The sequence below is a fragment of the Neoarius graeffei genome, chromosome 17 (assembly GCF_027579695.1).
Source record: "Neoarius graeffei isolate fNeoGra1 chromosome 17, fNeoGra1.pri, whole genome shotgun sequence".
Taxonomy (NCBI): domain Eukaryota; kingdom Metazoa; phylum Chordata; class Actinopteri; order Siluriformes; family Ariidae; genus Neoarius; species Neoarius graeffei.
The window spans coordinates 27,689,397-27,714,400 of NC_083585.1; the positions used below are offsets into that span (position 1 = coordinate 27,689,397).

Consider the following 25,004-nt stretch of genomic DNA (forward strand, 5'->3'; position numbering starts at 1 on the left):
TATATATATATATATATATATATATATAAAATGTTGATGCCACTTGAACCTTTCACTGGTTTGTTTTTGAGATGCAGTTTAGATTAAACTTGTTAAATTCAAGTTGCTAGTTAAACTAATAAGAATTCAAGAATCAATATGAAATCTTGAGGTTATGATTTTCACCAGTGTAATAAACCGTCCATAAATAACAGACCCCCTGATTGAACCGAACCCCACCAGTGTTTTCCAATAAAGCAGTGTTTATCCTGGACTCCTTTTGCGCTGCACATTTCAGTCTTTCCCTGCGCCAGCACACCAGACTTCATGAGATTATGATTCACTAGCTCGAGGAAGCGCACACTATTTTGTACTCGTGCTTTTTACAAGTAAATTGCATGTTTATTTTCTTTTTGGTTGCAGGCTACAATAAAGCTTAATAATTTAAAACAAGTATAAATACAATCAACTATAGCCATACATTTTTTTTTAAAGGCAAGGAAAGAAAATAAGAGAAAGAAAGAAAGAAAGAAAGAAAGAAAGAAAGAAAGAAAGAAACTGTGCTCTCAATATGTTGTGAATCTACAAGACAGTGCTAGGGTACTGTATATGGATTAAATATTCAGAACGCTCTAACAGTCCTAATATAAAATAAATAATCATGGTAAATATTTAGTTAATAATTGTATTATGTGTAGAAAATATACTTGATTAATATATTTGATTATATTTAGAAAATAAATTTGAGCTCTGATTTTATTTTAGAAAAAAAAAGAGGGTCAGTGGACCACATCGTACCCAAGCCTCCATCCAGCCATCCTTTATCTGTAGCCGCTTTATCCTGTTCTACAGGGTCGCGGGCAAGCTGGAGCCTATCCCAGCTGACTACAGGCGAAAGGCGGGGTACACCCTGGACAAGTCGCCAGGTCATCACAGGGCTGACACATAGACACAGACAACCATTCACACTCACATTCACACCTACGGTCAATTTAGAGTCACCAGTTAACCTAACCTGCATGTCTTTGGACTGTGGGGGAAACCAGAGCACCCGGAGGAAACCCACGCGGACACGGGGAGAACATGCAAACTCCACACAGAAAGGCCCTCGCCGGCCACAGGGCTCGAACCCGGGCCTTCTTGCTGTGAGGCGACAGCGCTAACCACTACACCACCGTGCCGCCCCGAAGCCTGCATTATGATCCAAATTTGAATGAATGTCATTATTTATTCACATAATACTAAAACTACAAAATATTGCTCGTCATATTATACAGCCATATCAAATATACAACAATGCACACAAGAAACCACAGAAGCTTTAAAGAGCATGGCCTTAAAATCAACACAATGAACAAGTCAATCTGTAGCATCCTGGCTCCATATATACATTGGGGGAAAAAAGGTTAGTTTTAACAAGGACAACATGTGGCCCTTTATGCTCATTTATTCTTCATCAACCTCTTCGTCAGGACAGCAATAATATTCAACAAAACAAATCTGTCCGTCATCATTCCGTACAAGATACTGCAATGAGAGGAAACCTCGAGTATCTGTTCTCACGGACACCTTGCAGGACAGAGCCAGTGCCTTGGTGGAGGGTTTTAATAGGGACATCTTGTAACTGTAAGAGAATAGACAAAACTCATAATCCAGGGATTAGATACATGATAGTCTCATAGAGCCTTCAATAGTTGACTCACTTGCACTGTATTCATGTAACAAAAAAAACAAAACAAAAACCACCTTTGTGTGCAGTTTGCATGTTCTGCGTGAGTTTCCTCCGGGTGCTCTGGTTTCCACCACAGAAGAAACCTTTGTCACATGCACGCTCATGCACAGTGAAATTCATCCTCTGCATTAAACCCATCTGAAGCAGTGAACACACGCACACACACCCAGAGCAGTGGGCAGCCACACCACAGCGCCCGGGGAACAGTTGCTCAAGGGCACTTCAGCCCAAGGCCACCCCATGTTAACCTAACTGCATGTCTTTGGACTGTGGGGGGAAATCCACACAGACACGGGGAGTACATGCAAACTCCACACAGAAAGGCCCCCCCCCGTCGGCCACTGAGCTCGAACCCAGAACCTTCTTGCTGTGAGGTGACAGTGCTAACCACTACACCACCATGCCGCTCCAAAGACACGGGGCAGCTTTGGGCTTAAGTGCCCTTGAGCAAGGCACCAAACCTCCAACTGCTCCCCAAGCACTGTAGTATAGCTGCCCATGGCTCTGGGTGTGTGCGCTCATTGCTCACTTGTGTGTTCACTGCTTTAGATGGGTTAAATGCAGAGGAGGAATTTCAGTGTGCATGTGACAAATAAAGGCTTCTTCTAAAATGTTTTGTTTTTAATATATATTTTTAGACTTGATAATGTAGAAGGTTGGACTCATTCTGTACAGCTCCATGTATTTTAAAATCCTTTAGTGCACAGAGTGACTACAGTGTCATCCACCGTGTTCAGTAACAGTGGAATCGGTGAATGGAATCGGTGAACGGGCGGCACGGTGGTGTAGTGGTTAGCACAGTCGCCTCACAGCAAGAAGGTTCTGGGTTTGAGCCCAGTGGCCCATGAGAGCCTTTCTGTGTGGAGTTTGCATGTTCTCCCCGTGTCTGCGTGGGTTTCCCCCACAGTCCAAAGACATGCGGATGCAGTTAGGTTAATATGGGACAGCCTTGGGCTGAGGTGCCCTTGAGCGAGGCACCTAACTTCCAACTGCTCCCGGGTGCTGTTAGCATGGCTGCCCACTGCTCTGGGTATGTGTGTGTGTGTGCATGTCAAGTCAAGTCAAGTTTATTTGTATAGCGCTTTTAATAATAATAATAATAATAATAATTACATTTTATTTATAGGCGCCTTTCAGGACACTCAAGGTCACTGTACAAAGACAATAATAAAAGCAATCGATAAAATAAACAATCAAAATAGTGCAAAACATAATAAAACAGAAATAAAGTGCAACGGTGGGGTTAACAATAAACACTGTCGCAAAGCAGCTTCACAGAATTTGAACGACTTAAAACACGAGCTAATTTTATCCCTAATCTATCTCCAATGAGCAAGCCTGTGGCGACGGTGGCAAGGAAAAACTCCCTCAGACGGCATGAGGAAGAAACCTCGAGAGGAACCAGACTCAAAATGGAACCCATCCTCATTTGGGCAACAACAGACAACATGATTATAACATTAACAGTTTTAACGTGAAGTCAGTTTCGTTGATGTTATAACTCTTCATTGATGGAAACTTGAGTGCAAAACTGTTCATGACAACTGCAGTCCTAAAGTTAGCAAGTCAACTGTAGTCCTCAGCCATAAAAGCATTACTGTAAGAGTCCAGAGCGTCCTCCAGGTGTGACTTTCCATTGTCCACATGGGGCTGTCCTCTACAGGAGCGATGCGATGAGACTCCAGTTAGAAACAGGGCACCAGGATGGATCAGACGTGTGTGTGTTCACTGCTTCAGATGGGTTAAATGCAGAGAGGAATTTCACAAGTGTGTGATGAATAAAGTGCGTGCTTTCTTTCTTTAGTGGAGCAGGTTAAGGCAGATTTTGCTCCAAATCGTGCACTTTGTGATACAAGCATGAAACTTGGCACGATTGTTGCTGATAGGTCACTTTTTCAGAAAAAAGTGCTAGCCACGAAAAAAATTCAATATGGCGGCCATTTTTTCAAGATGGCCACCAGACATGTCCCTGTTTTGTGGTTTTGCTAAAAAAACACAGTGCAAATTATGATATGAACATGAAATTTGGCAATAATGTTCTGTGTAGGTCATGTTATCAGCTAAAAGTGCTAGCCCCCCCAAAAATTCAATATGGCAGCCATTTTTTCAAGATGGTCGCCAAAAAATCCCCCGTTAGTGGTCTTGCTCTGGTGTCAAAGTACAAAAGATAAATTCAATGAAACATTTTTGATTTATTGCCATTATAATACTGAATTACATGCAGAAAAACAGAATGATTGCACAATTAGCCAATCTGGCATGATGAAAAGCCTATTTTTCACAGTGGATAATCTTGTGAAACCCTTACATTCCAATGCTTTTTTGGGAAAATTCCCATATCTTTCCTAAGCTCCAAGAGTTGTTTCTTGCTGATTGATCCTTCCATCAAATAGTCCCAAATGAATTGGTCACATGATTTTCCAGCATGCTCATAGGCCTTTCAGAGAAAAACAAGTGAACGAAAATAGTGCTAATGCTCAACAGTGAAAAATAACTTGGTCAAATCTATGACATCGACAAAAATATCCATTGCTGAGATCTATCTTTTATCCCTGAACTGCTACCCCCCCCCAGCACCCAATTACACAGTTTTAGGTAGACAATGCCCCCTACCATAAAAATGGTTTGCCAGCTCTGATTTATGAATGGATATGTACCACTGTCCAAAGTGAAGTTTGGTAGACCATTTGAATTTGGATTACTTTGCCATCGCCAGCATGGCTAGGCCCAAAGTTCAGTCACTGTTCCTTGCTTAAAAATCTCACAAGGGCAACTGCACAGTGGAGTACACCCTATTCCAGCCTTTGAGCACTTGCATTTGGGATACTAACTCAATGTTTAGCTGACATTGAACCCCATGCTGAGTTTCACAGCAGTGTCTGTCACCAGTGTGCCCTGGTAGTGAGCGACATACACTCTCTTCTTACGCCCTATGAACTCCCAGAAGATGTGCCATTACTCGACGTCCTCATAGTCCTGTTCTAGTAAGTGCCATTACTCGTCCTCCTCATCCCCTTCCAGTTAGTGCCATTACTCAGTTTCTTCTGCCAAGAGCAACTGGTTTTGAGGTGCCAGATACCCGCCTTTCGCACCACCTCTATCTGCAAAATCACCCCTGCCGGCTCTGGAAGGCTAGGGTGGACACTTGACTGCCAGAGGCTGTGTGGTTCGCAAGCCATTTGGGATATTTTGTAAGCAATGAGAGCTCATTGCCATCCCGGCAATAGCAGTCCATTTTAGGGGCACACATGAGCACAACCACACAACGGGGATGTGCGTCTGGCAGCCATCTTGAAAAATGGCTGCCATATTGAATGTTTTGGTCTGTTAGCACTTTCAACTGAAAACATGACCTACACAGAACATTATTGCCAAATTTCAGGTTCATAAGACAATATGCACTGTGGCTTTTTAACAAAGCCACAAAATGGGTACGCGTCTGGCGGCCATCTTGAAAAATGGCCGCCATATTGAATTTTCTGGAGGGCGAGCACTTTTAACTGATAACATGACCTACACAGAACATTATTGCCAAATTTCATGTTTATATAACAATTTGCTCTGTGTTTTCTTAACGAAAACATGAAACGAGGATGCGTCTGGCGGCCATCTTGAAAAATGGCCGCCATATTTAATTTTTTTCGTGGCTAACACTTTTTTCTGAAAAAGTGACCTATAAGCAACAATCATGCCAAATTTCATGCTTATATCACAAAGTGCACGATGGTTTGCTTAACCTGCTCTACTACTTTCTTTCATTCATGTTATGACTGATCGGTGTGTGTTTTAAAGTGCATATCACGGGTAAATTCAGGAGAAAGATCAATGTAATTCTCCTATTTTATATTAAACTTTGGTCAAATATCTGTTGCATTTTGTGCAATTTTTTTACCTTGCGCAATACCAGAAAAATTCAGTTGAAACCACCAGATTGAAACTTTATTCATCACACACTTGTGAAATTCCTCTTTGCATTTAAAGTGCTGATGACACGTTTTTGACATCTTTGGCGATGTTTTATAACAAAAATTCCCGATGATCCATATATTAATTCACGAAGGCGCCTATTTTACAAGTTATGATAAAAAACGCGGCTATTTGGGCAAATTTGATGGGGCTGCAGCACCCAGGAGACGAATGAGGAGGAGGAGCTATATGACGTCAGCGAAAGAACCTTCCTCCTAACTTACCAGTTTGTTGTTGATGCGAGAGGTGTTCAGTTTATCATTATTAGTATTTCTATTAGACATTATTTTATATATATTAGTTATTATGCCTTCGCGTTGTGTTGCCGGCTTTTGCTCCAAAACCCACAAGGATGGGGTAAGTTTATTCAAGTTTCCCAGAGATCCCGAGCTGCATGCGAAGTGGGTGAAGCAAGTCAGGCGCACTCATGACAAGTGGGAGCCCTCACCAACATCCGTCCTGTGCTCTGAACACTTCGATTTGGATTGTTTTGACACCCTTCCCAGCTTAAAAGAATCTCTTGGGTGTTCAGTTCAGCACAAATGTGTGTTACTACCATCAGCAGTGCCTACACAGTGTTGCCAGATTGGGAGGTTTCCCGCCCAGTTGGGCAGTTTCAAGTGCATTTTGGTGGGTTTCGAACATATTTTGGGCTGGAAAACGTCAGCAGTATCTGTTGCCAGATACTGCTGACGTTTTCCAGCCCAAAATATGTTCAAAACCCACCCTTGAAATTGGGTTCGAAATGGGTTCGAACATATTTTGGGCTGGAAAACGTCAGCGGTATCTGTTGCCAGATACTGCTGACGTTTTCCAGCCCAAAATATGTTCAAAACCCACCCTTGAAATTGGGTTCGAAATGGGTTCGAACATATTTTGGGCTGGAAAACGTCAGCGGTATCTGTTGCCAGATACTGCTGACGTTTTCCAGCCCAAAATATGTTCAAAACCCACCCTTGAAATGCACTTGAAACCGCCCAACTGGGCGGGAAACCTTCCAATCTGGCAACACTGCCAGTATTCCAGAGGGGGTCTACTAGTAGCTATGCCAGATCCAAAGACAGTCCTCCTGTCAGAACATGTGTTGTGAAATGACATAAGATAAAGGTACGTAGAGCTATAGATTCTACATGATAATCATAAATGTAATCATAAAGTCGGCGTGATATCAGTCATGTATTTGCTTGTGAAAGCTGCCGCCTAGCAACGAGAGGCAAAGGGTAAAGAGGGTAGACTATCATAGATTCTATTCGGAAGAGATCAACACAATTCTAGACTCCCAGAAGAGGAAGAGCTAGCACTAGAGAGTTCACCGGCGTTTTCATGCGCCATTTCCATTGAGTAGAACCAGAGTAGAACAGCCAGTGAACCGCAGTGTGTTCTTCCGCTGACGTCACAACATGGCCGCGAGCCACGGACCCAGTTTTCTTGCGCTGTGCAATTAAAAGTTGGATATTCGCGTAACAACAGCTTCTTTTCACGTAATTATAACAGAAATCTAACATGTTTGCCATGTTGTATAGTTTATTTAAGAAATTGCATAGAGTCATGTTCGTGTCATCAGCCCTTTAACCCATCTGAAGCAGTGAACACACACATGCCTGATCCATCCTGGTGCCCTGTGTTTGGTTGGAGTCTCATCACATCGCTCCTGTAGTGGACAGTTGAAAGTCACACCTGGAGGACATTCTGGACTCTTACAACTGAATCAAGCCATTTGAGGCGAATTGCTCCGCCTCTGAAAAAACTTGCCATTTGGATTTCCCGGTAAACATTGATTTTCGTGACGTCGCGTGCGGGACGCCTCTGAATCCTACGTCAGCGCTGGTTTGTTTATGAGAAAACGACCTGGTGGTTTTCTGCAAATATCTTCGTTATCGCGTAATTATTAAAATCAGATGTATCATAGGAGGGTGTAGCAACACCAATCTTGATGGGATTAGTACTCATTGTTTCCCAAAAGACCGGACAATGAGAGAGAAATGGGAGCGCTTGGTCTACACAGGCTGTGCACTGAAACCGTGCAAAGCTCGTGCAGCCTGCTGGCGCTTCCGCAGGTGACGTCACGAATCTGGCTCCAGACTCCCTTGGGATTTTTCCAGACGCGTTTTGTTTTTGTTTTTTTCTGCTGTAGACAGATGGCCTTGTGCAAAATTACCCTTCTGGATGTGTGTGTAAAGGGACATACTTTCATATTAAAAAAAATAAAAATGAAATTGGTCCAGAATATGCACTTTAAGCCCCATCTCTTATCTGTGCACCTTACATACAGCACATACACCTAAGGACTGTGCACCTTACACACACCAAGTCTGTGCACCTACCTTACCTTGCAATACTTCATAAATGTGTAATATTTTATTTTATAATGTGAATCTCTCGTGCAATAATTTATATGTGCAATGAGCAATACCTCACTCCATAATGTGTAACACAACACATACACCTGTGACCCCTTACACACTCCCCCCACTTTTTTCTCTCTCCTCCCCCCCTCTCTCTCTCTCTACACGCTGTTTTGCACTGTTATTGGAGATGCTTTAATCTCATTGTACATGTGTATAGTGACAATAAAGGCTTTCTATTCTATTCTACTTGTTTGGGCTGGATGTTCTGCTCTCAGTGTTCTGCAGATAAAAAGTCTGATCAGATAAACACTGATTACATCACTATCTCTCCCCCCGTCTCCAAGGCAACCGTGACACAGTGGAATGGAGGTGGAGTCACGCGCACCGACTGGACTCGGTTCCTGAGGCGCAGAACCCGGCGCGCTCGCGAGGACAGCAAGTGACTCGGGGCTTTTCCGGTGAGATAAAACCGGAAGTTGTGTTATTGAGTGGAACACGCACTTTGACCCCATACTGGGCTTTTCTCTCCCTTGTCCATGCTGTTGTGTTATTGGTTAGCATGTTAGCCTTGCTGCTGTCGGTTAGCCGCAGAGCTACGTGTCGGTGAGCCGGTACACGGTTCGGCCCGAGAGAGAGAGAGAGAGCGGTTCCTTCAGTGTCTAAATGTTGTGGTAGGGTTTAAACAGCAGAAGCAGGAGCTGGACTCCTGTGGTGTCTTTATATCGACAGATACCGGTTTATTTTGCTCTGGCTGCTGCTTGTTTTGTTGTCAGTGCGCGGTTCCTGCTAAAGGAATTCTGGTTCTGATTCTCCAGACAATAGTGGACCGTGGTGGTGTTTAGGGTATATTATCCTTTTAGTTGTGTTTAGCTTCATTGTTCCAGACTAACTGACGCGTCACTGAGCTCAAACCCATATGGTGGTGTGATTCAACCCAAACAGGTTCTGGTTCCTGGTCATGGCTCAAGATCCACTAGCAGACGCTGGACTTCACTTCGATGAACTCAACAAGTTACGAGTCCTCGATCCAGATGTCTCCCAGAAAACCACCGAGCTCAAAGAGGAATGCCAAGACTTTGTTGACAGTAAGTTTACTCAGACAGTGGTGCTTGAAAGTTTGTGAACCCTTTAGAATTTTCCATATTTCTGCATAAATACGACCTAAACAAGATCAGATTTTCACACAAGTAGATAAAGAGAACCCAGTTAAACAAATGAGACAAAAAATATTATACTTGGTCATTTATTTATTGAGGAAAATGATCCAATATTACATATCTGTGAGTGGCAAAAGTATGTGAACCTCTAGGATTAGCAGTTAATTTGAAGGTGAAATTAGAGAGTCAGGTGTTTTCAGTCAATGGGATGACAATCAGGTGTGAGTGGGCACCCTGTTTTATTTAAAGAACAGGGATCTATCAAAGTCTGATCTTCACAACACATGTTTGTGGAAGTGTATCATGGCACGAACAAAGGAGATTTCTGAGGAGCTCAGAAAAAGCGTTGTTGATGCTCATCAGGCTCGAAAAGGTTACAAAACCATCTCTAAAGAGTTTGGACTCCACCAATCCACAGTCAGACAGATTGTGTACAAATGGAGGAAATTCAAGACCATTGTTACCCTCCCCAGGAGTGGTCGACCAACAAAGGTCACTCCAAGAGCAAGGCGTGTAATAGTCGGCCAGGTCACAAAGGACCCCAGGGTAACTTCGAAGCAACTGAAGGCCTCTCTCACATTGGCTAATGTTCATGAGTCCACCATCAGGAGAACACTGAACAACAAATGGTATGCATGGCAGGGTTGCAAGGAGAAAGCCACTGCTCTCCAAAAAGAACATTGCTGCTTGTCTGCAGTTTGCTAAAGATCACGTGGACAAGCCAGAAGGCTATTGGAAAAATGTTTTGTGGACGGATGAGACCAAAATAGAACTTTTTGGTTTAAATGAGAAGCGTTATGTTTGGAGAAAGAAAACACTGCATTCCAGCATAAGAACCTTATCCCATCTGTGAAACATGGTGGTGGTAGTATCATGGTTTGGGCCTGTTTTGCTGCATCTGGGCCAGGACGACTTGCCATCATTGATGGAACAATGAATTCTGAATTACATCAGCGAATTCTAAAGCACACATGCAAACTCCTCACCTTTCGGCGAAATTCGCCGTTTTGGTCCCAAAATAGGTCACTTGTGTGAATCGTGTAGATCCGAAGAGTTTTTTTTTTTTGGGGGGGGGGGGGGGGGGTAGGCAGGCTACAACGCTATTGTTGCCAAACATTTCACTTACAAGGTTACAGCCAATCAAGATAAACAGTTACTAACACGCTTCTTTTCCATTGGAGTTCTGATCAGCTGGTGCACAACCCACTGCTGGTTGCCAGTCCTCGCTTACGAATATTCCACAGATTCAGACCGCAAAGTCACCTTTTTATAGAGAGATCTGGCAACCTCATCTCGCGACTGAATCTGAATACCAATGGAACAGTTTCCAGCGTGCTCGGGGGTGAATAACCATGGGCGGATCTACCGGGGTGGCATATGCCACTCTAAAAGAAAGCCTTGCCACCCCTGCTGCTACCCCAGTTGGCAGCGACGAATTCAAAGAAAAATTACGGCCAATTTGACATTTACGTGCGCGAATTTCCAAATGTCCGACTGTGGCGAATGCAGCACGAGATAACGCCAGAGATTGGTTGTTTTGGAAAATTGAGAGGCGCGAAGCGAGGGAGCCAGGAGTCGCGAGGAAAGGAGACACGGGAGGAAAGGGGTAAAAGCTGATTAACTATTTATCAAAAAATGAAATTATAATGAATGAACAGTGCTAGCATAGTTGCGATGCTGATTTTGAGAGGATAAAAATCAGGTTGGAGAAGGTTATTTAGCTAACTATACATGTAAGGCAAAAAAAAAGTGTTTCCGGTAACCCGACCGATCGAGAATTTCCGCGTCGAAATTGCCGACCGTAAAGTTATTACAAATTTCCCTCGATATTTTAGTGTAAGTGGCGTTAGTTTGTCATAATTTTTTGTTTCAACGCATTCAAGTTGTGAAAGAAACGATAAAAAGTAAAATGTTTTGCCACTTCTATCAGCCCTCCTGGCTGTAATGCAAATTGCTTCCTCTTCAGTATACAAGTGCACTTCCATGGCAGGGAAAAACCCTACATTTAGCCGCCTATGTAGTCCCCTATTTATACAAATAGGAGTCATTCAGGATTCAGCCATGTTTTTGCTCGACCCAAGTTCTACAGTAGGCTAGGCGAGGCCGTCTGCTTTTAATGGAAGTAGCCTAGCCTAGGACGTTAAACCATATTTTCACGTTATTTCTTGATAAGGTGTTTTCACATTATCACATGAAAATATCATGAAATAACGTGATAATTTCGTATCATGAAATTACGTGATGTTATTACATGATAAATATATTGTAAAAACGTGATAACTCTAACAATATCTTTTCATGTAATTACTTGAGTCTAAGCCAATTTTTTTTTTGAGTGTGGCAGCAATACGCTTCCGCAGATCATAACTCGAACTCTTGCAATTTTTTTTTTATTCGTTTAAAGATTTAAAACACTTATTTTATTATGATGTGTGGTATAAAGGATTCTGTGCCAAAATACTATTTTGTAAGATGTTTACTTGTGTTAATTTTTTCGAACAAAATAAAACAAATTAAGAAAAAAAATTTCCTACCTACCGACCTTATTTTAGTATTTCATGTTACCTGAAACACACTTTTTTTTTTTGGCCTAATGTTAGCTAGGTCTGACATTAGTTTTGTGTAAAGTCGGCCACAAAAGTTAATATTGATTCACCGTCTGTCAAGGAAAACATTGCTATTGGCTGAAGCTTATGATTCAAATATTGAGGATCTTAAACATGAGTTACATCAGACGAGGAGAGTACTAGACAGAAAAAAGGGGGAACAGGAGAGTCCTACCACTCTCATGGAGTTCACTGTTTTTGGACCCATACCAAGATGATGATGTTGGGTTTTTTTGAGTTGTTCAGGTTGTGTAAAATAGCGGTTGTCTTGCCTGTGAGCAGTGCATCCTGTGAACAAAGTTTTTCATCTCTCAGGCTCATAAAGACTTATTTGCGGTTGACTATGACAGAAAAGAGACTATCAAGTTTGGCTGTACTCAGCATTGAATCAAAGCGCACAAAAGCATTAGATCTTGATAAATTTGTGAAGCGTTTTGCTGAGCAACATGGAAATCGCCGTATTCAGCTGTTGTAGGCATGACAAGTTCATGTTATGCTCACTGGTGAGCCTTTACAAAGCGTGAGGAAAAAAAACTATAAAATGTGACACTGGTGTAAATGGTTTAAATCATGCTGAACTTGAAGCAGTGTTGTTATTGTTGTTTTTTAGTGTCTGTTCTTTTGCATATACAGTATAAAACTGTCCAGAAACGGTATAGACCTCATCTGAGAATGTGTGTTCTTCGTGAACAATAAAGGCATGAGATTAAGTTTATCTGTATGAGTTGGTAAATGGCAGTCTGTGCCCTTTTGTAGTGTGTACATACTATTTGTCGTCAAACTGTGATTAAATTCAGTATATATACACATGTCTGTAATATGTTGCCACCCCTCAAAAATTCCTGCCCCCCTCTTGCCACCCCATAAATATTTTTCTAGATCCGCCCCTGATTTCACATAGGTGATGTCTTTAAGAAAATTGACAGACAGGGATTGGCCAGGTGTGTCCTCTGGGGTAGGTCTGTTAGATAGCACAGGCAGTAATATATACCTTTTTGTAAATAGCCCACTGTGTTGTACACAGGGGTGAAAATTAACTTCACAAAATATCAAACTTTACCGGCCACTGACAAATAAATGGTACAATTTACCGGCCACTCAACAGTAACTTATTAAGACATGTTTATGGAAAGTTATTTTGTACTGTATTAAATTCAAGATGTCACTGGTTGCAATTTTTTTTTGTAACGTAGACTACGAAATGTACTTTTGCGCGCGTGCCGTGTCCCTGTGCATCCTTCTCACCTTTTTCACCCCTGACCAGTTTGCATGCCTGCTAAAGGAAAATGTCAGGACATCTGTCTATGAACTGAATTTCAAGAGAAGGTGGGTCATGCAGCAAGACAACGACCCTAAGCACACAAGTCATTCTACCAAAGAATGGTTAAAGAAGAATAAAGTGAATGTTTTGGAATGGCCAAGTCAAAGTCCTGACCTTAATCTAATGGAAATGTTGTGGAAGGACCTGAAGCGAGCAGTTCATGTGAGGAAACCCATCAACATCCCAGAGTTGAAGCTGTTCTAAAATTCCTCCAAGCCGGTGTGCAGGACTGATCAACAGTTACCGGAAACGTTTAGTTGCAGTTATTGCTGCACAAGGGGGTCACACCAGATACTGAAAGCAAAGGTTCACATACTTTTGCCACTCACAGATATGTAATATTGGATCATTTTCCTTGATAAATACTGTAAATGACCAAGTATAATATTTTTGTCTCATTTGTTTCACTGGGTTCTCTTTATCTACTTTTAGGACTTGTGTGAAAATCTGATGATGTTTTAGGTCATATTTATGCAGAAATATCAAATTCTAAAGGGTTCACAAACTTTCAAGCACCACTGTAGCTACAGGAAGTCTTCAAGATATTTTCAAATTAAAAATATTTATAAGTTTGCACTGATCGCACGTTTTCCATTTTCAATATGATACTGAAGCGGTGTGTATCAGCCCATACTTGGTATCGATCCAGTCAGTAACACACACATTAGAAGTGTGATGAAAAGTTCACATGCGTAATGTTTGCCGTGTCAGTCAGCTTCACAGGCATTCATTCATTCGTTCATGCTGCCTCTTTGCGGGTCGCAAGTGGGCTGGAGCAAATCCCAGCTGGCACTAAGTGAGAGGCGGGCTTCACCCTGGACAGGTCACCAGTCTATCACAGGGTGAACACAGAGAGACAGGCAGCCGTTCACACACACTCACACCTTTGGGCAGTTTAGAGTAGCCATTGACCGACTCTGCATGTCTTTGGACTATGGGAGGGGGGAAAAAAAATCAATCACACAGGGATGAGGAGAACATGCAAACTGCACACAGAAAGGACCCCAGAACCTGTTTGCTGTGAGGCAACAGAGGAAACCAGTGTACCACCATGCCAGAGTTTTGTGTGTCCACATGAGTTTTCTCTCTTTTCGCTTTCTCCGCCTCCCAAAAACATGCCATTGTGTGACCTGGCAGTAATAAATTGCCTGTGTGTGTGGGCAGAAGGTGCAGTGATGGACTGGCGTTCTCTCAGGGTGTGTTCCTGCCTCATGCCCAGTGTTCTGGAGATAAATGAATGGAGGTTCTAGGAGTGTAGAAGCGTACACTTGTTGACAGAATGGTTTATTTACCCATTAACGGTCCTCACTGTGATTTAACAACATACTTCATTGTTTTTTGATAACAGAAGTTGGGCAGTTTCAGAAGACAGTAGGTGGACTCGTTGAAATGGTGGATGAACTGGCCAAGGAAGCAGAAAAAGAAAAAATGAAGGCACGTATATTAATTTAAAATTCTGAAATTGACCATGAATTGTATGAACTTGACATGTATTTTTTTTAACAGGCAATAGGTGCTAGAAATCTGCTGAAATCAGTTGTGAAACAACGAGAGGCTCAGCAGCAACAGCTCCAGGCTCTAATTGCAGAGAAGAGGATACAGCTGGAAAGGTTTCCTCATGGGCATTGTGACCTTTTGTTGTTTGTCACCAGATGTAGTAGCCAGATGTAGCTGACTGTGGCTGCGTGCACACAAACCTTCCCTCCAAGTTCTCTGTTCTGCTTTTTTCCAGGTACAGAATTGAATACGAAGCTCTTTCCAAAGTCGAAGCGGAGCAGAATGAGTTCATTGACCAGTTTATGCTGCAGAAATGATCATCTTTTCTTCAGCATTTTGTCAAGAGGACAGAAAGTATGATGCTATGCGTCTCTGAAAATGACTTCACCAATAAGAAGTGGGATTCTCACTTGGTCATTTGTTTCAGTCCGTGGATTCAACAACCTCAGCATATGACCCAGTTCCTGGGGTTACAAATGTAACACATCTGTTCCACAATAAGGCATTAAATAAGTATTTAGATATAAAACAAAATATTTATACTATTTATATAGAATTGTTCTGTAAATCTTATTTTAATACTTTTTGCTACCAGGTAAAATACAGTACCTGCATGTTACTGTAAATAATTACAAAATCAGGACGAGTGATTATCTGTACATTTTGTATTCTTTTTGTGACTTGAACACTTTTGATTTTATCGTATCTTTAATTTCTTGACACTCTTGGTTTTTCATGGGACCACAAGAGGAAGTGCATTTAAAGTTCAGGAAATTTCAATCACCAAACAGTGCATTTATTTACTTTGTTTACAGTACATTATTAAAATCCTGACGCAGCACCTGCCGTCAGTCATGCTTGCTTTGACAGACGTCATGTATATTTGAATAAAACTATTTTGCTCATGCGGGTCTACATCTGTTGTAAATCATACAGCTTTGTGATGAACAGCAGTGATGGCCACTGATTCATTCCTTGATCAACAATATATCATTCTGGTCAAATATTATTTCATCTTTAAAATAAGTAATATTCAGAATATTGTAATGTTCCACAGAAGCAGAGGTGGACAGTAATGAAGTACATTTACTTGAGTAATGTACTTAAGTACCCTTTTTGAGTATCTGTACTGTTTTTTTTGGAAGCTTATGACTTCACTACATTTGAAAGACAAATATCGCACTTTTCACTCCACTACATTTCTGTCAAGGTCCTCGTTACTATGAAGCAGCTTTGAAAGTGGATTTTTTTTTTCTTTTCTAAAACGTGATTGGTTTTTTCGCAGGTGATACTGAGACAGCCGATCAGTAATCACTAGGGTAACGTCACGTCCATAGACTGTATAAGATTAATGATTTTTCAGCAGCGTTAACACGATCAGTTGATGGCAGGAGGCGGTTCTTCTGGAGAATGCACACACCCATGGCCATATCTAGAACCCATGTTTCAGTTTTCTGAAAAGATTAACGATTTATTTAGTTTTAAATGTTTGCTGAAAACGAACCACATCACAGCCTACAAAAACTTGCCATCTAACCTGCGGAAGCATATTGAGAAACAAACATTTTATTCCAAGAGAAAGCTTGTAACGAAGTTGTCTGTGCTTTTAGAGCTAGCGATAACGTTGCAACAGCTATACAGTCTGGTTAGTCAAATGACTTTCTATGGATTTGCCTGCCAAGTTGCCGTAGCCTTGTCCACGGCTAACGTTAACACACAGCTAGTTAACTTGGACACTTAGTTAGCATGTAAAAATGGAGTTACACTAACATGAATAACGTTAACTTATCTGAAGTCCTTTCAGAAATGTATTTTAGTATAATCTTGCCAAATAAACAGAATATAGAAATCTTTCTTTTCTAGTAGCGTTAGCTGCCCAATATGATTTCGAGTTTGAAAAGAGTTTGCTGGCATGTCAGGTGGAGCTTCACTGACTAGCTAGCTTAACGTTAAGCCACCATGATGGCACAGCATGTGTTCATTTTGTGAATTCACAATATAATCCAGTCGGTTGCTTCAGAGGCGTTAGGTTTTGTAGGCGTTGTGGCAATAATACAACGTGTTGACAGAAAATGTACTTTTAATACTTAAGTATTTTTAAAAGTAAATACTTCAGTACTTTAACTTGAGTAAAAATTTGATTGGACAACTTTCACTTGTATCGGAGTAACATTTGACCACCGGGATCTGTACTTTGACTTAAGTAATGAAGTTGGGTACTTTGTCCACCTCTGTACAGAAGCGATCCTAGTTTTTGACCAGATCAGGAAAAGAAGAGAAATACATGGAGCTGTACAGAAGATAGATCGAGTCTGACCCGCTGGAGGAAGCGTCTAACCATGGAGCTGTTCATGCCCTTCCAGCTGATCAATGAGAAATGATGCTACCTTCACCAGGTTGGACTTGTTCTTCCTTCTGTACAGCTCCATGTATTTTGAAATCCTTCTTGGAGTGTGCATACTTATTACAATGTCATCCACTGTGTTCAATAACAGCAGAATCTCGCTGTGTCTCAACCCAAGTATGAAATACAACTTGATTAAATCATGTAAATCTCATCTCATTATCTCTAGCCGCTTTATCCTTCTACAGGGTCGCAGGCAAGCTGGAGCCTATCCCAGCTGACTACGGGTGAAAGGCGGGGTACACCCTGGACAAGTCGCCAGGTCATCACAGGGCTGACACATAGACAAACAACCATTCACACTCACATTCACACCTACGCTCAATTTAGAGTCACCAGTTAACCTAACCTGCATGTCTTTGGACTGTGGGGGAAACCGGAGCACCCGGAGGAAACCCACGCGGACACGGGGAGAACATGCAAACTCCGCACAGAAAGGCCCTCGCCGGCTACGGCGCTCGAACCCAGGACCTTCTTGCTGTGAGGCGACAGCGCTAACCACTACACCACCGTGCCGCCTAAATCATGTAAATGAACCATATTACTCAGTTTGTTCTCCGCACACCTCATTCATTCAAACATGAGTTTAAACTAATCACATTATATTGTGAAACCAAATTATCACATTAGAACGTGAAAATATATTGTTATAACAAGAAAAAAAAATTATCACAAACTTTTCATGTGATATTGATTTTTTTTCCGGTGTGGCAGCAATACGCTTCTGTAGCCTTGTGACAATGTCTGTTGTTAAAAGCGCTATAGAAATAAACTGACTCGACTTGACCTAACCTAGAATGCTTCGTGTATCAGCAAACTAAATCCACAAAAATACAGAAGAATTAAAAACAAATCTCTATATTAACTCCAACAGCATTTTTCATTTACATATACAGTATTTAGCTGCTCTGGTATCCATACTGATAAATACATCTCGAGCTGAAAGTACTTGCTATGCATTGTGGTACGATCGTGAAGGCATACTGAGTGTCAGTTGGATTTACAGTGCACTCTATATAATAATATAGTGAACTCGAGGGAATATAAATCAGAATAAGAATCAAGTTTATTGCCAAGTACGTTCTCACATACAAGGAATTTGCTTTATTGGTTGGTGCTTGAACAGTTAGGATCGAAGAATTTAAAAATAGACAAAAATAGTTTTGTATAAATAGAGTAAAAAAAAAATACATAACTACTTTTGTCTATTTTAAAATTATTAAAAATGTAAAAATAGTGCACTGTAAATCCAACTGACACTCAGTACGTCTCCACTATCATACCACAATGCAAAAAATTTAAAACTGAATTTGAGGAGAAAATGACTTAACACTAATGAAATTATCTTTCTGCATGGACAGATATTTTTACTAGATAAGACATCTTCGAATAAGTCGGTTGCAATCTAGAACTATGTTTGATAATCTCAGAATTGGTGTCTTGTATTCTTCTAATAGGAAATGCTAGATCGTTTCAACTATTTTCAAGATATTTTCACTTCCTAAGATATCATTTTTTGCAGTACAAGTACTTTCAGCTCAAAACGTAGTTATCGGTATGCATACCAGCGCAGCTAACTACTGTGTGTATATATGTGTGTATATATATATATATGTGTGTGTGTGTGTGTGTGTGTGTGTGTGTGTGTGTGTGTGTGTGCATATATCTCACACACAGTAAATATAAATGAAAAACGTTGTAGTTAAAATTTAAGTTATTCCACAAAATCAAGTCGTACACGAGCTGATAGCTGACGAGGCACGTAGCACTGAGTTGTCTATAAGCCAGGTACGACAAGATTGAGTGGAATAACTGTTTTATTCTATCCACATTCACTGGATTTTGAGAACAAGAGCATTTTTTTTTTTTTGCAAATTCAATAAATAAAAACTTTACAAAACGCCCAACAAAATAATTTCCACTTAGAATGTAAAGAAACTGGCGAAATGACAGGAGCAATTTGTGAAAAATGCTATAATAATAATAATTCTTGAAAAATGAAAAAAGATGCATTCTTACCATCAAATACTTTTATTCCATATTTTGTGGCTTTTTTTTTTTTTGTATTTTGTTTTCGAGTAGTTTTATTTTGTCCTCGGTTGATTCAGCAACACGCGCTGCCACTTTGTTTTTCTCTACTCATGGTATATGAGCTGATATCCTAGTAGTAGAAGAGCCAATCAGAGCATGTGAATGCTCATATCCAGTGAATGTGGATAGAATAAAGAGATATATTCTCAATATAAATGAGAGATATTCTAGATGTAAACTGAGAATATGGACAACACTACAAAATGGCTGCACCTCTAACAGGCCAATATACGGTATGATGAAGAGGGAACGACTAAAAGTCAAGTCATCTTTTACCTGTTGGTCTGTGTCTTAGTGCACTGGAAGAGCTCCATCATGTCCGAGTCTTTGGGATAGTCATAATGGGCGTTTCCTGAATTTCCGAATGTAGACAGCCTGGGGGGAAAGTAGAAGTTATATTAGAGGGATATTAACAGCAACATAGAGCTTAATACTTTAGCAAAATACCTCTAATATACAGTGTGAGTGCACTTTATAATGATCAATTTCGGTGCAAAAAATGGAAAACAACAAAAAGCCATTTCATGTGTAAGGTTTCATTTTATCACAAATGATCAAATTGTGTATATTAAGATATTAATAGTCAAAATGATATCAGTTCAGGCGGCACGGTGGTGTAGTGGTTAGCGCTGTCGCCTCACAGCAAGAAGGTCCGGGTTCGAGCCCCGGGGCCAGCGAGGGCCTTTCTGTGTGGAGTTTGCATGTTCTCCCCGTGTCCGCGTGGGTTTCCTCCGGGTGCTCCGGTTTCCCCCACAGTCCAAAGACATGCAGGTTAGGTTAACTGGTGACTCTAAATTGACCGTAGGTGTGAATGTGAGTGTGAATGGTTGTCTGTGTCTATGTGTCAGCCCTGTGATGACCTGGTGACTTGTCCAGGGTGTACCTCGCCTTTCGCCCGTAGTCAGCTGGGATAGGCTCCAGCTTGCCTGCGACCCTGTAGAAGGATAAAGTGGCTAGAGATAATGAGATGAGATGAGATTTCAGTTCAAATTTTTTGCATCTCCCTGACTGAATGTGATATAAATATTCTCTGATAACCTGCAGGCAGTTTTCAAGACAAAGGGTGGCCATATATCTTTTATCATATCCTCTGAACAGCTTTGGGACCTTCTGAGCTGCAATGATCCCCAGTCTATCCAGGAACAAGGTTTCGAGATAATAAATCTCATCCACCTAGAGTCACTTGATCTTTTATAAAGTTGAAATTTAAACCATTGTCTCCAAAAATCATATTTAATTAATATACCTGTACCTGAAATAGGGATGACTTGGTGACATTGTTAGCTGCAGGATTTCACTGGTCATGTCCAGCTCTGAAAATGCCTCTTTCAGGCTGTCTGACTGAAGGATCACCTTGTTGGTGACATTGGTGCTGCAGAAATCAAAATCTAAAGGCTCCTCTGGCTCCTGGGTGTTAATCTTGCAAATGGTTACCACTCCTCCCTCCTCCAGGAACAGGGTTAACGGGTAGCCATAGCCATTGTAGCACATTCTCAGAGCTGTGCTCACTCCTTCACAGGAAAAGAAAAGATCAGTCAGAAGTCTTAGGTACATGCAAAGGAATTCCGTCGAGCAAAGATGCCTTCAAAAATAATGAACTTAAAGATTAACAGACAGATAATATCCATACAGGACATGTTCGAGTGTTCACTCGTTCATATTGGTACCTGTATACTGTGTACAGATTTTATTTTAAAAAAAAGTCCCTGGGCACTGACATCATACTCTCTCCAAGGTTCAAATATCGCTCTTTGAGTCCAAATTATGCGAGAATCAGAGATTGTGACATCATTTACACACCACATGACTTACCGAGGCTGAGATCTAGTGGATACGTCGCTTCTAAATTGTTGGAAACAACCCTAAAGATGCTGAGTGTCAAGCGTTTGGGTGTAAAAATAAGCCCGATCATTGAAGCAATGAACACACACACACACCCTTTGCGAGCCTTTTGCTATCTATAAATGCCATTGCCGGCTCCTCATAGTGTTTTGTATTTCTTCCAAAATATTTAATTTCACTTGTATTTTTACATGACATGCTTTTGTTTGTTTTTATTCACTGAGAAAACTGATCTTTTTATATGGAAAGAATCGCATTGCTATGACAGCTGACACTGTTTACTAGTGTCTGTGTCAGTACTGCGTATGCGTTATCTAGCCGAGTGAGATTTAAACTTCATAAAAGTGAAGTCTGTTGATTTGTGGATTTTGTTGCCACTAAAAATCACACGGTTACAGAACATTTCTGATTACGTTTTTAGAGTTAGAAGCCTTTGTCACATATATTCTATAACAGTGAAATTCTCTCTGTATTTAACCCATCTGAAGCAGTGACAACACACACACAAAGCGAGACAGAGAGCAGTAGCACCTGGGGATTTATTTTTTTAAAGAATTCTAAGTCTTTATTTGATGGCTCTGTGTAACGAAGGTAAACGGTGTACGAGTGAACCGGTTATGTCACAGACAGATATCCAGTTTCAGTGCAAATGGCTGGGCCCCAGTAAGCCTATTTTTAGCAATGTCATAACTTTTAAAATGTATAAATTGTTATAAAGTTTTATTTTTAATATAAACATCAGGGCACTTGCTGCGATTGGTGTTTATTTTTGCGTTTTGTTTGACTTTAAACACTTCCATGTTTAAAAAAACAACTATAAATAGCAGTACACAGGAATACATGAAAACAAAGTAAATATTTCATATGATGATCCATCCATCCATTACCTGTAGCCGCTTTATCCTGTCCTACAGGGTCGCAGGCAAGCTGGAGCCTATCCCAGCTGACTACGGGCGAAAGGCGGGGTACACCCTGGACAAGTCGCCAGGTCATCACAGGGCTGACACATAGACACAGACAACCATTCACACTCACATTCACACCTACGGTCAATTTAGAGCCACCAGTTAACCTAACCTGCATGTCTTTGGACTGTGGGGGAAACCGGAGCACCCAGAGGAAACCCACATGGACATGTGGAGAACATACAAACACCCAGTGTTGGGCACGTTACTTTCAAAAAGTAATTAGTTATAGTTACTAGTTACTTTTCCCAAAAAGTAACTGAGTTACTAACGGAGTTACTTTGTCATAAAAGTAACTAATTACCAGGGAAAGTAATTATTCCGTTACATTCTGTGTCCCCCCCCCCCAAAAAAAAAAAAAACATTCAATTAGTGTAATCATAATAAAAGTGAATGTTAAATGTGTTTAATGACTGAAATGGACACTTAACAGAACCAGTTAGTAACGTTATCTACACTATATTAATATTTTTGTGGGACAATGTGAGATAAGACATCTATCAAATTTAATATATTTTTGTAGTTATTAAAATTGTTACTAATTACTGGCCACTGACGAGGACAAACGCTTTGTTCCTCGACATAATGTGCATTGCACATAGACATTTTTGCCTTTTATTTCAAGTAATGAAAAGCAATGGCTGTATTTCCAGTTTGAAAGCGCAGTGTTGGGCTGACCGCTCGCCATCGCTGTGTTCAACTTCTCATTGAAAGTGTGCGCAGTAGTGCAGTAGGCGGAGCCTACCTACGTATGTTGTCCAAATCTACTCTGAGTGGCTGACTATGCCGTTGTCTCGTGTCTCCCCGCCCCTCACTAAAGCAGAGTAAAGAAAGGCTGAACAAGCAGCGTGCCAGATGAGAACAGCTTTAATAAAGTAACGCAGAGCATTTTATTGTAAGTAACGGGAACGGCGTTATAACGATGTAAAAAGTAATTAGTTAGATTACTCATTACTAAAAAAAGTAACGCCGTTATTCCCATCACTGCAAACACCAGACAGAAAGACCTTCGCCGGCCACTCGGCTCGAACCCGGACCTTCTTGCTGTGAGGCGACAGTGCTAACCACTACACCTCAATAAAAACCTATAACAAAGTTTGTACTAAAAATAACAGTGTGTCCAAGACTTGTACAGTACTGCACATCAGTGTCAGATCTTATAGCTGTTTGACTTGCACAATTATTGATCTATAACACACACACACAGTATTATTACAGTTTTCACTACATGCCTGGCACTGTGCTTCCCCCAAAGATGGTGAGGCAATCAAGCAGCACTGTGAGGTTCACCTGAAACCCAACTACATCCTCCTTGAGGGTGAATTCTTGAAATATCTCCGCCTGGAGAAACAAACACACTTTCTGTCACAGAGACCAGTGAGAGCTGGCAGTATTTTCAAATGATCCACCTACAGCACCAACCTGAATGAAGGCATTAGCTTGAAGACACTTGGACTCCTCGACAGTAACTTTGAGTCCATTTTGTGTTGCATTAAATATTGCCTGGTCTTTGAAGGATATTGCTTTGAGGATGTTGGAAAGGTTCCTTACATTATCCAGACTGGCGACCAGAACATACTCCTCCTGTCCTGACTGGGTTAGCAGAGGCATACTGCTCACTGACCAACATCTGCACACACAACAGACTCAACACAATCCTGGACTTCAGTGTGTTTAACTCTCTTTCCTTCCAACCTGAAGGCGAAAACTTTATTTTCTTACATTTATATAGTAAACAGAGATACAATAACTGTTATAACACGTGTTATACTCACCTACAGAACACACTTACAGATAAATATTACATATCAGTATTGGATAAGGAAACACCTGGCGCTCAAGCTATGAAGCTTCTTCTTCTTCATTGACATTCTTTATTATTACTGCCACCTAGTGACTGGAGTGTGCTGGAGCAATTTGAGGGATTTTCTTTTTTCTTATCTTTTCTTTTTTTCTTTTCTTTTTTTTCCTTTTCTTTTTTTAAAATCCAATTAGGCAGTACAGTAGTGTAGTGCAGAGGTGGACAAAGTACCCAACTTCATGACTTAAGTCAAAGTACAGATCCCGGTGCTCAAATGTTACTCTGATACAAGTGAAAGTTGTCCAGTCAAATTTTTACTTAAGTTTAAAAATACTTAAGTATTAAAAGTACATTTTCTGTCAAGGGGCGGCACGGTCGCCTCACAGCAAGAAGGTCCGGGTTCGAGCCCCGTGTCCACGTGGGTTTCCTCCGGGTGCTCCGGTTTCCCCCACAGTCCAAAGACATGCAGGTTAGGTTAACTGGTGACTCTAAATTGAGCGTAGGTGTGAATGTGAGTGTGAATGGTTGTCTGTGTGTCAGCCCTGTGATGACCTGGCAACTTGTCCAGGGTGTACCCCGCCTTTCACCCGTAGTCAGCTGGGATAGGCTCCAGCTTGCCTGCGACCCTGTAGAACAGGATAAAGCAGCTAGAGATAATAAGATGAGATGAGATTTTCTGTCAACGCATCGTTGTATTATCCTCACAACGCTTACAAGACCTAACGCCGTTACAGAAATGTGAATTCACAAAATGAACGCATGCTGTGCCATCATGCTGGTTTAACGTTAAGCTAGCTAGTCAGTGAAACTCCATCTGACATGCTAGCAAACTCTTTTCAAACTCGAAATCATATTGGGCAGCTAACGCTACTAGAAAAGAAAGATTTCTACATTCTGTTTATTTGGCAAGATTATACTAAAACATATTTCTGAAAGGACTTCAGATAAGTTAATGTTATTCATGTTAGCGTAGCTCTGTTTTTACATGCTGACTAATAGTGTCCAAGTTAACTAGCTATATGTGTTAACGTTAGCCGTGGACAAGGCTACGGCAACTTGGCGGGCAAATCCACAGAAAGTCATTTGACTAACCAGACTGCATAGCTGTTGCAATGTTATCGCTAGCTCTAAAAGCACAGACAACTTCGTTGCAAGCTTTCTCTTGGAATAAAACATTTACATCCCTCAATATCCTTCCGCAGGTCGGATGGTGAGTTTTTGTAGGCCGTGACGTAGTTTGTTTTCAGCAAACAAAGCAAACATTTAAAACGAAACAAATCTTTAATCCTTTCAGA

At 41.0% G+C, this 25,004-nt stretch overlaps 2 protein-coding genes across 7 annotated transcripts; one reads left to right on the forward strand and one right to left on the reverse strand.

The window, feature by feature from the left end:
- Positions 1 to 1,187: 1,187 nt before the first annotated feature.
- rad1 (RAD1 homolog (S. pombe)) lies at positions 1,188 to 23,779 on the reverse strand. 4 transcript variants are annotated; one of them, XM_060943932.1, is made up of 6 exons: positions 23,684 to 23,779; positions 23,331 to 23,538; positions 23,141 to 23,249; positions 20,354 to 20,612; positions 19,378 to 19,476; positions 1,188 to 1,603 (listed from the first exon to the last, which is right to left on the reverse strand). In XM_060943932.1, the coding sequence occupies exons 2-6, from the start codon at positions 23,517 to 23,519 to the stop codon at positions 1,426 to 1,428; spliced, it is 834 nt and encodes a 277-aa protein (XP_060799915.1). In that variant the 5' UTR covers positions 23,520 to 23,538; positions 23,684 to 23,779; the 3' UTR covers positions 1,188 to 1,425. The 4 variants fall into 4 exon arrangements, with proteins under 4 accessions (XP_060799915.1, XP_060799914.1, XP_060799916.1 ...); XM_060943931.1 differs by having other exon boundaries at positions 23,331 to 23,603; XM_060943933.1 differs by having other exon boundaries at positions 23,701 to 23,755.
- LOC132901499 (intraflagellar transport protein 20 homolog) lies at positions 8,379 to 15,511 on the forward strand. Of its 3 annotated transcripts, none has more exons than XR_009656860.1 (4): positions 8,379 to 8,483; positions 8,968 to 9,110; positions 14,458 to 14,719; positions 14,842 to 15,511. XR_009656860.1 is itself a non-coding variant. In XM_060943935.1 (3 exons), exons 2-3 carry the CDS (start codon positions 8,984 to 8,986, stop codon positions 14,559 to 14,561), a joined length of 231 nt encoding a protein of 76 aa, XP_060799918.1. In that variant the 5' UTR covers positions 8,379 to 8,483; positions 8,968 to 8,983; the 3' UTR covers positions 14,562 to 15,511. The 3 variants fall into 3 exon arrangements, 1 of the variants encoding a protein (XP_060799918.1); XR_009656861.1 differs by lacking the exon at positions 8,379 to 8,483 and adding an exon at positions 8,504 to 8,868; XM_060943935.1 differs by having other exon boundaries at positions 14,458 to 15,511.
- Positions 23,780 to 25,004: the final 1,225 nt, after the last annotated feature.